This window comes from Trichogramma pretiosum, unplaced genomic scaffold, assembly GCF_000599845.2.
Source record: "Trichogramma pretiosum strain Unisexual culture from Peru unplaced genomic scaffold, Tpre_2.0 scaffold79, whole genome shotgun sequence".
Taxonomy (NCBI): Eukaryota; Metazoa; Arthropoda; class Insecta; order Hymenoptera; family Trichogrammatidae; genus Trichogramma; species Trichogramma pretiosum.
Window position 1 is genome coordinate 293,249 of NW_019641700.1, and position 12,160 is coordinate 305,408.

At 37.0% G+C, this 12,160-nt stretch overlaps 1 protein-coding gene across 1 annotated transcript; it reads right to left on the bottom strand.

The window, feature by feature from the left end:
• Positions 1-1,228: 1,228 nt before the first annotated feature.
• LOC106657738 lies at positions 1,229-6,541 on the bottom strand. Its single transcript, XM_014379399.2, has 4 exons — positions 6,332-6,541; positions 5,577-5,723; positions 2,005-2,261; positions 1,229-1,931 (listed from the first exon to the last, which is right to left on the bottom strand). The coding sequence occupies exons 2-4, from the start codon at positions 5,656-5,658 to the stop codon at positions 1,881-1,883; spliced, it is 390 nt and encodes a 129-aa protein (XP_014234885.1). The 5' UTR covers positions 5,659-5,723; positions 6,332-6,541; the 3' UTR covers positions 1,229-1,880.
• Positions 6,542-12,160: the final 5,619 nt, after the last annotated feature.

Genomic DNA, 12,160 nt, shown 5'->3' on the forward strand with positions numbered 1-12,160 from the left:
AGTTAGTGATATGGAGAAATATGCATTTTTGCAAACTTACCTAACATACCAACACACCCCGCTCTCCCCTACCAAATGAATCAACTTTCAATGGGTATCTTACTTTTCTATAATTGAAATTTAATTCATTATTCAAATTGTAAGTTAATTCATCAAGAAAAGAAAATGCACGAGTATTTCTAAAAACCATTCTTTGACTTACACAATTATTTTTACTTCGATAATTTGATACGATTTATATAGGTAAATTGCCATCTAGTGGTGAAGGCTTAAAATGGTATTATCGTAAATTGGTTGAAAACTGGTCTTTTGATTTTCTATTTGAATTAAATTTTTGGGAACGATTGAACGTCATTTTAAATTCCTTTAAAATGCGTTTTATATTTGCAACATAAAGGCATAAAAAAGACTTGAAACGTTACAAATGATAATTTTCTGGTCATCATCAATCATTTATGTTGAGAATCTTTCCCGGAGATAGTGTATAACATACTTGACTAACAATTTCGCAATGCCATTAAATGATAATCGACAAATCTTCATAGAATAAGAAAAGACAAGAACAAATATCGGAAAATTCAATTTTTAAATATGTGAGTTACATTATTAGCATGAATAATTTTATAACTAATTCTATCGTGACGTCAAAATATATTTTAGCGATATCTTACAAACTTACGAAATAAACCATAGAGTCAAGGACTTTAGTGAAAAAAATCGTGCTATTTTAGGTTTTTTAAATACATTTATTTCTTCAATGTAACTGAAAAATTTCGGTAAATACGAAATTAAATTTTTATTTTTCATACAAATTATTAGAAACTAATTTGAACGCAAAGAATTTGTTCAAACTATGATATAGATATAGTATTTTGATCAAGTTTTATGACAAAATAATTTATTTAAAACTATAAACATTCATTAAATTGTATGAAAAATTTACAAATAGTCATTGAAAAATGTTTCATACAGACTCATGTAAAGATTATTTTTAGATATTAAAATTATTTTTCATTACAAAATAAACATAAATAAACAACAATGTTCGCTAAATTTTGAAGTACATATCATTTATGTAATACAATCAATGTATTTCATACTCCATGAATAGATTTGTTTCAAAATTTATATACATTTATACATAAATTTCAACATATAAATAATTGTATATATCTTTTACGAATAACTTAATTTTATTCTTAAAAATAGTTATATGTTATTCTTGAAAAATAAAATCTATATTTAGGACAATACTTTTCATTCAAATTATCATGAATATAGACAGAGTTTGACTAGACAGCTTTAACTAAAAATAGATTATTTAATTCATTTTTTGAGAACGATGTAGTCTTAGTCAAAAGTACTATTTGTATTAATTTACTTGCTATGATACTTACATTTTATTGAAAGAACATACTTCCATGAATAACAACGTCAAATATTCTATTTTTGAGAGCTCGTTCTCATAATAATACAGTTACTTGTTATACATTGAAAAATGTATTCTTTCATTTGATTTCAGGAAGTGTACTTTCAGAAAAGGAAATTTCTGAAAAAGTAATCGTTGCTACTTAAATTTCTCAATTGAGCAAATCAATAACTATGAATCAACAATTCGTAGATTGATAATCGTTCATACAATTTTCTAGCTCTTTGCTAAAATAATTCAGCATCAAAATGGTTTATTCAGACCAAAATATGGCATCAACTATTAGTAAAAATTTGTAATTAATTTTAAAGTAGACTGATGAGCTAATATGATACGTTTGAACCATGTTGTTGGATGAAAGTAGAAGATAGTTGTTAAAACTGATAAGCTGAGAAGTTTAGAGATAAAAATTGTTTTCTTCGTAATTTTTATGTATCGTTTAGTATAGCGTTTACTTCTGTACTTCTCCATAAGTCATGTATGGATGACGATTTGTTGTCATCTAAAAATCAGCGAGAATGTTAGTACTTGAAGTTAAAATTTCTAAAAAAAAGAGAGAGATATTGTTTTCGTACCAATTTCTTTATAAACAGTGACCAAGAGTTTGGATTTAGACGCAAGGGGAGCCTATCGATCGCTCGATTATCCAATCTGAATCCATCTCGAGTAAATCCTTGTGACGGAACGTAAGCCACGTTTTCAAGATTTGGTTTTGCAAGGTCATATTCTTCTTGAACCTCATCTTTATTTTTCTCGTTGAAATCTGTTAGTTCTATATTGGAACGCTTCCCATGTCCTCCATAACAGGAATGGCCAAATGCTGAACAACCGCCTGTAATACAAATTCAGTAAATTAATCGTTTTAAAATTCAATATTTTATTTTTGAATAATTATTATCGGGGACAAAATATGAAAGTTCACGAGAAAAATATTGATTTATATTGCAAAAGTCGATCCAAACTAAACGGAAGTATTAAAAAAAATAACAGCAGTAAATCGGACTTCGAATTGCCACAACAGCTTAAGATAAGTGTTGATAAGAAACACGCTAAGTAATTAACATGACTCCATACTTTTAGCAAAATCGTTGAGTGCTTCTTGGGGTCAAAACATAGAATCGTTCTATTGAACGTCAAAAGATTGATTATTCGTAAAGTCAAAAATACAAAACCACAAATCCAATAAGTCATCGATGAAACTCCTTTGTAGTTGTTGAAATTTAATAAGTTTTGACCGAGTAATTTATGTATTATTGAGTATTAGAGATTTTCGAGGAAGTATATAAATGAGCTATTCAAATGATCCACTGAACATTTCATAATTTTTGCTTGATGAATTTGCCAATTTAATTGTTAATATACACATCACTTTATTTACAGTCTACACAAATTTGAGCAAGCAGTTATAGCTTAGAAATCGGCAATTAAAATAAAATAATCTAATATACTATAATAACAACAGTTTTGCGCGAGTAATGATTCGTAAAGCGCGAATGCCACCGTTGCTTCGTGCAATATCTATTAATACCTTATTAGTCTGGTTGTAGGTGAGATCCATGTATAATCGCGTAATCCTCTAATCAAAACGCCATAATTACAATAAAATAATACATCAAACAATCAAAGATTCGTTAGGCTAGTGTAATAATGAATTCATAATGCTGGACACGTCGTACATTCGAAATCTAATGTCGTTTCACGGTGACTCGATGCGCCAGGCTGCAGGCGTCGAGCGTGTTGATAAATACAACGAAAAAAGCACAACCATAGAAACGTGATCATTATAACGCACGTGTATAGCCGAGCTTCACGTGAGAGACTCTCGTATGTTGAACATTATATCAAGCACGACCGCTACAAATGACTCGATGCGCTTCGCGTGCGAATTATTATATACGAAGAGTAATTTAAATTTTTAGAATTATTTATGAAATATTTGTTTGGCACTTGTTTTAATTTTCTTGAACAATTATTCATAAAAATGAAATCCCGGAAACCCTTTTTGAATTAACATTTTCAAAAGTACATCTGCAATCTAATTAAAAGTTTTTAGAAAGCTTTGTTAGTAGATGGAAAAAATTTTGAATAGATATTACAAAACTTTTGTTAATAAATAACTTATTTTTCTATACTGCTTCAGTTGTTTTTAACCATAATGATTTAAATCGCAATAGAGGCACAAGGTTGCTTCCTTAATCCGATTGAATTCTATAGTCTCGTATTTATAGTTGGAATCATACAAGCAGCTTGAGCCATCTTCAACGGTACGCATTTTAAATGTTCAAAATTGTATTTCTTAACATGAAGGTTTTATAAATTTTCTTTCAAAATTGATCATTTTCGATTGATATGAATTTAATTCTCAGCGATATAAACCCCTCACTTGAAAGATTTCATCAGGTGTTAAAGCCACCTGCCAAACAATCAATAGTGTACTGAGTTTTGATCTCTTACCTTTAACAAAATTCTAGTATTTCTGTAAAATTGCACAGAGATGGTGTACAGAGTTTCTGTTATATAACAACACCAACCATGAGGTTTATAAAAGAAAAATGCCAATTCCTCAGCTCTTGTTGCTTTAGGGTAACTTTCCCATCAATTTTTTATCGAATTTTCTTCGCTCGTTTTATTGTACTTTTGTGATATTTTTAATTTAACATTTATAAAAAAAATCACGCGTTCATTGCAGATAATTATGCATTGACACGTGTACGAAAACGTGCCACAATTGAAATTGATTCCGAGCATGATTATTGAATGTGAACTCATTAAGGCAAGAAAGCAATATTAAAGGTAGAAACAGTACTTTTTACTCAATAAAATAAATATGAAACAAATGATGGTAATTGGGCTTCAGCGTTGACGAACTTTCGATTTTCGTTAAATTTTATTTACTGGATAAGGAATAACGATTTATGAATCAATTTACGAATTTAATATTTATTCATTAAATTTTTTTATAAAATTTTCACACATGAAAATATCATATTTTTGAAGATGGAAATATATTTATAAATTGATCAAAATATTTATAAATATTGTATAAAAAATAATTTCATAATTTTATTAATTACTTATCAAAATATTATAATTCTATTGGCCTTGATAAAACATTGCGAGAAAAATTACTACGAATTACGTCAGCTGCATAAAAGAACCAAAGCGCCCCAAGATTAACTTTCCGATTAGATAAGTTATTAAAATACATGTATATGATGTATGGAGGGTTTTTTTATACGAAACCTTGAAAATTTCGTCGTATCCGTAGGCTTCGCGACCCCTCAGGTTCTTATTGGAGTAGTCAAAGAAACTTTTGTGGGATAATTCTATTTCATCATTTCATGTAATACTCGCACAAATGATGATCAAATTAAATTAACGGAATATGCAAAGTTTTGGCGTTTCTAATTAAGCACAAGACGAAGTGACTTTTCACGCAAGACAGATGCTTGTGAATTAAAACGTAACTTCAGTAAACATTATTCTTGATCCGAATGGCACCTCGGAACGTCACGAAATTCTTGTTGTGCGAATGACTATTTTACCTGTGACATTAATAATGCGATGTAATCCTACAAATTTGCGTTATTTAAGCCCACGAACGTCCATTGAAAGTTGTTGAACAATTTTCAAGCTCTAACTAAATTGGGTTTTTAAATTCACTCTATTTTGCGATAAACTTCGAAACGACGCTTCGTGAAAATTTTATTCGGAGTTGATGCTTGAATATTTACTGGTCACATGAGTGGCTTTTGAGCAAATAAAAATCGGTAATACCAGGAGTCATTTTTATACCTTTATCGCGGTGCAAAGACATGAATATAAAAAAATTATGAGTTTTTCGACGTTTCATATTTTGCTTCTATAAATAGTCACGAAAATAGGACTGGTAAAAAATGATTAACTAATATCATTGAAAAATGCATAATTTGCCTCTCGGGTAGTGGTAGTCTACGAAAGCTCAAGGGGCTTTGCTCTTACAGGTCGGCTTAAGTAAGTACGCGCTTTATTAAGCGTTTAATTAATGGATGAACATGATGGAATTGAATGCAGAATAGATAAAGTTATATTTTGCACACATGGCCACACAATATTATGATTTTGATGAGTGAGAGGGCGATGAATAATTAACAATGTCTGGACTTACGTTTAGCTGAAATTTCAACGCAGCACAAAGTGAAGAGAAAGACAGTCACAACAAATGCTGATCTAGTTGGTAACGAACCCATTTTTCTCTCTCTCAGACTTCTAATCCTTGGTTTTTGGTTGACAAAAAATAGAACTTATCCTTGATCTGTAAAATGGACAAAATTATGACTCGACATGTGCATCATAATCACTTCACTGTCCTAACGAATACGCAGACCTAATAATTATTTTTAAAATATCGCTCTTATAAATAAAAAATATCTAAATAAATAATTTTTTTCATTAAAGCTCTGTATACATTAAAAAAAAAGAAGACTACAGTGAAAATAAAGTCACTTCATGATCATATTATTCTACTCGAAGCATACATTTTACAAGCAAATTTGAGTAAAATATCGATAAGAATCTTATCGCGCTGATATGGAAAATAGCATAAAGTCAACATAGAAATTGAACTATAAAAAAATCTCATTTCTATGCAAATTGAAAAAAAAAAATTGTTTTGCAAGCTTTCACGTTAAAAAACCTCAACGAAACGATGAACACAATTTAAAAATGTCACTGTATTTGCTCTAGTGGATCAAAGCTCGATTAGTTCCTTTTAAAGCACTAAAAATTAATTTCACTCTCATCTACCATTTCACTTTTGTTTCTTAATACGAAACAAAAAAAAAAGAAGAAAAATCGTCAATTTGCTTCTAGTTCTTGGCAATTGCACGCGATCGGGGGGCCGGTAATTTCAACTAAACTTACGCGAAATCGACGGTCGCACTCGTGTTATCTTTCTCCTCTTCTCCTTTTTCGTTCTTTGGCACCCTGTCACACTAGCAGCTCTCGACGAAAAATCGTCGATTATTATATCCCCGTCAACGAGACACTACTGTGGCACTGGACCGATTGCGAAATCGTAATCGTCGGAACGATGATGCTTCCGCCGCGAGCAGGTGGTTGTAAATGGGGCGAGCGACGCGAAGGCACAACAGGCAGACATAGACGAGGTACTACTCACGCAGTATCTGTCTGTCTTTCTCTCTCTCTCTCTCTCTCTTGCTCGCGGGCGGTTCGGGGCGCGCGCGCGTTGTTATACAGTGGCTGCCTCGAGCCCGACGCAACGCGCGCGGCGACGTGCCTTTTCTTCACAGAGTATATACACATATAGAGCACAAACATATAGCATAGACATCGCCGCTGGCTGCTATGAACCCCTGCGTATATACGTATTATAACGCACGATATAGCGCCGGCGCTCTCTGCAGCTTTCGCGGACGCTCTGATGTATATACGCGAGCTTTCGTCGCTGCAGCAGCAGCTCAACCAGCGCTAGAACACAGGTACGAACGAACGAGGATACACACAAATACACCTGCACACATTCAGGCTAAAAAGTATACGTCGAGTCGCGTACGCTCTCTCTCGCGCGTTTCGAATGACGTTGATACTGTCATACGCTCGATCTTCCATTACGCCCATGCAGCATCGGAGCTTTCTCGTTTCCGATTATACCCCGAGACAGCCGAGGAGATGTTCGAGCTTTTGCGGGCCACGCGCAAGCGGAGAGTGCGATGCTGCACACGTACACAATATCAGAGGAAAGATTTCCGGCGACTTTCTTTGCTGCTCACACAATTCATACCTCTGGCGTAGATGTATATTTATTAGATTTTCATTAGCTAGTCAAAGCTCGAGCGAAGAGAGCTCGAGCATCGTGACGACTTCAAAGCGCTACGCGCTGACCGAAAGTACTGGTTGCCTCTTCGTATTTGTATTGTGGTGTATAAGCGCGCGAGAGCAAGTTTTGTTGCCTCCGACCGATGCTATCAAATTTGTTCTCAAAATCGGAAGTGATATAAAGTTACTTGTTGACCTAAATATTCCAGACGTATTTTGGATGATTAAGATAGCCACATGAATGAAGCTTATTACCGGCATTTATTACTTACATTCTCGTCGAATTCATACATTTTTGCATGGGAAAAATATCAATAATAATGAGGTTTTTAACCTTTCATCACGGCTGCAAATAATGTTTTCGCGCGTACAAGAGGGTATAGGCCTTAAATAAATGATCGAAAAAAAGGTACCGATGAAAAGTGTGTGTGTGTAAGTGTTGCGGGGGTGCCAAGAAAGAGGCGCGCAGACACATCAAGTGTGACGACCCCTATTGAATACAGAACAACCGCACATCTTTCGCGTGCTCGATCATTTTTTTATAGATAATAAATATACCTTATCCATACAGAGTCTCGACGTGCAGAGGACCGTAATTTTACCAACGAACCCAACTACGAGGACGATTGTCCTCGTGCAGCAGTAAGTACACGTCTTCTTGAGAAACGATCGGTGGGATAATCGCCGATAAATTTCAATTCGGTGAGTCGACGAGTCGCCGCCGCTTTTGCGCTCAAAGGGAAGAATTGCCGCCAGCTGTATCATAGCCGTTGAGTCGTTAAAACAAAACGGGGGACGATTCAATCGGCGAAATTACTGCAGCTCCCGGATATATATTGTTATAAATAACTTATGACGATCACGTTTCCGATCGAAAAGAAAATACGTTGGTCGCGCGCGCGTTCATTTGTGAGATACGCCGCGAGTCGCATCGTATTATGCCGGAGTCGCGCTAAAACGGAAGCCTCAACTGTAGACAATTTATCCATCGATCGGCTCTCTTATCTCTTTATCTCCGGGTGCTTTTATTTTTACTTTGCGTAAACTCATTGAAGTGCGTCTATAATATAAGCATCACCGCTAACGCCGCCACAGATCACAATGTAGGAAGTGACAAAACAATCATTTTAATGGGTATATAGGACGCGATGGCGCACACGCGGTGGCGGCGGCGGCGGCCCGGCTATCGCTTAATTATTATAATATATCTTCTAAGTCCATCCTATTGATTATAATAATTCAAATGACACTTGTGCGATCCTCTCTATGTTGTATTTGTGCCGTATTAATTTGCGCGACGCGATAATGAACGATAATAATTCACTCGGTGTAGTATAGGTACCCGGAGTGTATCGCTATGTAGCGTATACAATGTATAATACGGTATATAAAATCTGGGTATGGTGAATGCACGAGTTTTTCGATGACAGCAGAGAGTGCAGGCGAGGCGTGGACAAGAGTCTCGTTTCGACAAATGTTATAGCTCGACGAGTGGATTTCGGTCGTTGGAAAAGTCAACCGAGATACTCAGCATCGATACTAAAGTTGTCACATCGGTCTGTGCCTCGATTATTTCATCGATTTTAATAACGCGCAACGTATTCGAGCGATCATCTGCCCTAGATATTCGTCTATTTTTGCTCTGCAATGTTTTTTTTACGGATTCGCTCTCGACTCTCTCGCTCTTTCTCTCTCTTATTTTGCAGAAATTATGTTTATGCCCGAGCTCTTTATTTCAATTGTGTGGTTGTTGTTGCTCGCGAATAATGCAACCGGATTAAAGTCATACTTTACTCGTGAGAAAAACGCAGCAAATTTTCTTGTGCGCGCGTAAATGTAAAAAAGTAACGTTTCGCGTGGAAATAAAAAAGTTATGACTAATCGAGACGACAGAATCTAAAAGTGTACTCAGCTGCAGCCGTAAGTGTACTTGATGTCGGGGGCCTTCAGAACGTGGACAATTTTACGCTATAATAATAAGAATGCGCTCGGGCTAAAACATCTATTCGCAGCACATGTAGCGTATCATGGGCTATACGTATCGTTTCGTGCGCGAAGCGTGTGCAGTACGTCTTTTACCACGTGACAGATAAATGAGTTAGTCGAAATCACCGACATCCAGCCCCCACGCGACTTTAATGACTCGCGCAAAGGCCGGTACTTCCAAACTTTTAATGCGAGAGCTTTGATCAAGTTTTTCTTTTACTTTTCCACATAAATAGCGGCTCGTATTCTTTTGAAAATTGAATTACAGGCGAAAGCATCGGCTCTATTATACGCGTAACGACAACAACATCTTCAGCCAGGCGCAGGATGAATAGGTATCTGCATTACGCTTATTCAATATATACTATACTTTTGAAACAGTCAGTGTCATAATATTACATCGCATAATATTCCAGATAATGTACGTGGTCGGATCTATAACGAGCAGTGCGGCAATGATCGAAAGATTGGGTTGCGCGTAATGTACGCAACAACGTCGTGCTCGTTGACGTAAACTGGTGTCTCTCTCTCTCTCTCTCTTTCTCTCTCTGATGCATAGATTACCGAAGGCAGCTATTGTACATGACATTGAGGGGAGGAGACAAAAGACAGAAAGAAAGTGCATCACTGCTGCTGTCCCCCTACGCTTTCTCGTCGTGCACACTCATATGTATGACTTTTCATCAAGGTTGACTTGCGTTGAGCGTACCATTCATGCCCCCCGATCCTCTGGCAGGTATAAATGAGTATAGTTTACCCATGTGCTCGTGGACACGTTTGCCTCGTTTTCGCTCCTTCTTATCTCTCTTTTTTTTTGTTTTGTTTAAACTCACCTTAGCTCCCTCTCCCCACGGTATTGGGATAGCTGGAGAATTCACGCGACGACAGAGAGCGAGAGAGACCGATGCTCGTTTACGAGTCTGCTGCTGCTGCGTGTCTGCTAGCCGAGGAGGAAGATTGATCGTTTTCTCAACGAGTAAAGCTCCCGGCGGCGGTGCTGTTGCTGGCTGAGAGAGAGAGAAAAGTAGTTATCCGAGCGTGCGCGCCAAATATAGCATCGGTGCTACAGGACTCTCAGCCGAGATCAGCCTACCTAGACTAGAATACTCGAGAGCTGAGGTTTATACCAACTCGCACAAGTTTTTTGTGCCCGCCTATAATAATATAAGCTCGAAACTGTCTCGCTATACGTAACCCTCGGCGCACGATGAGGCACAGTGCGAGCTTTCCCCCAAACTTTTGATGGGATTACATTATTGCACTTTATGAAAATAATAATGGAAGAATAGGGGGACGGGTGAGCAAGGCCAATGTATTACACTTGCGTTTACTCGAGCTTCGCGTCTCGGGTAGTGTCGCGTCGGAGCGCGACGACACGAATATTCGCTCGAGTCAATGGATGTTTCGCAACGAAGATACACACCGAGCGAAGAAGAGCCCCGAGCACGATGACGATGCATTATTAATAATCGGTGCAGTTTATGAGGTGCCGCACACTTTGTATGGAAATTACGTTGTGCATATAATGAGACGCGCCGTGCAGGCCCATGGTTCACCCTCTGTGCATGTGTGTCTGTAGGTCATTGCGTTTTGCTCCAGTAGAACAATTGATAAAACGCGCCGAATTGCGAAACTGCGCGTCATAACGAAACAAGTTGGGATCGAGTTCTCAAATTAATTTTTTCCGACCTGTTACTTTATTCTTTTTCAATCTAGTTATTTCACTACGAAGAAATAAAGAAAAGGAGAAGAAGAAAACATCTAGTTGGAATTTATGGTTGGTTGATCAAAATCAGCTGCATCAAGGATATATCGGTCGAGGATATCACCTTTATAAGCTATCTGCAAAGTACATCGGAAAAACTTTTCCAGGTAAAGCAGAAGCTACACCTAACGAAAAGCCTGCACTCAAAACTTCCCTTCTCTCTCTCTTTTCCTCTCTCCTTTTTTTTTTTTCTTTATTCATCGACGTTCGAATAAAGTTTCGGGCTCGGCGCGCGTAAAGCAAGTGTAGCTGCACATACCTGTACGCATGGAGTTTCAACGACGCGCTTAATTCCCATATCGATGAAACTTGCTCGCAGATATACAGTCGTAACGGATGTTACGTAGTTGCAACCTGTACATATAAATATATTCTCGATACCGACGCGCCAAAAAGAAAAGAGAAAGAGAAAAATTGTTAGTTCTCGTTTCGTTGGAGAAAAAAAATATCTATGTATAAAAGAATCGATTGCGGGAGGGCAACATGCGAAAGTTTTTTGCCCACCCACACCCAGCATCACTACCGACGGTGGCGGCGGCGGCGAAGCGCGTTGTTGTGTCGAATGCAGAGGTGAACATCTAAGCCCCGCGCAACCTGCGTGTAGCTGTGCACAGAGCCAACTATTATTCGAAATTTTTTTTCGCGCTTATATATACGACAAAGCAGCAGCAGCAGCTTTACCTTTCATATATTCAGACTACGTATAGACTCTAGACAGAGCATGTATCTCGCGCCGAAATGGCCATTATTGTAAGCTCGTACCAATGAAATGAAAATCGTGTTACGGATATATGCACCTGTTCAATTTTTTTTCTGCCCCCACGCAAATACTTGCTTGGTTGGTTTTCATTTTGAGATATTTTTACGAGCTTTGCGCGAAACTAATTTTTCTTCTCTCCACTTTATGTACGTTCGAATATGAAAAGCGGAATATCCATTTTCTTTTGCAACTATAAATCCGGTACACAGTGAATCGGCAATGCACAAATGCAATTAATAGACTAGGGTAACGCAATGTCGACATCTCACCCTTTGATCTTGCGTATTAAGCAAACCATTCGTGAGTATACACAAATCTCGCATTCAAAGACGAATGTGATTCGAGTATGCGAGAAATCCCTGTCGATTTCGAGCAAATGTGATTTCAGTCGTCGAGACTCGTA

Excerpts from the sequence above, each read along its gene's own strand:
- LOC106657738 (XM_014379399.2), bottom strand. The coding sequence starts at position 5,658 with ATGGGTTCGTTACCAACTAGATCAGCATTTGTTGTGACTGTCTTTCTC. Across the intron at positions 2,262-5,576 it reads CGTTGAAATTTCAGCTAAAC|GCGGTTGTTCAGCATTTGGC; the intron begins GTAAGTCCAGAC and ends TTTGTATTACAG. Across the intron at positions 1,932-2,004 it reads CACTGTTTATAAAGAAATTG|ATGACAACAAATCGTCATCC; the intron begins GTACGAAAACAA and ends GCTGATTTTTAG.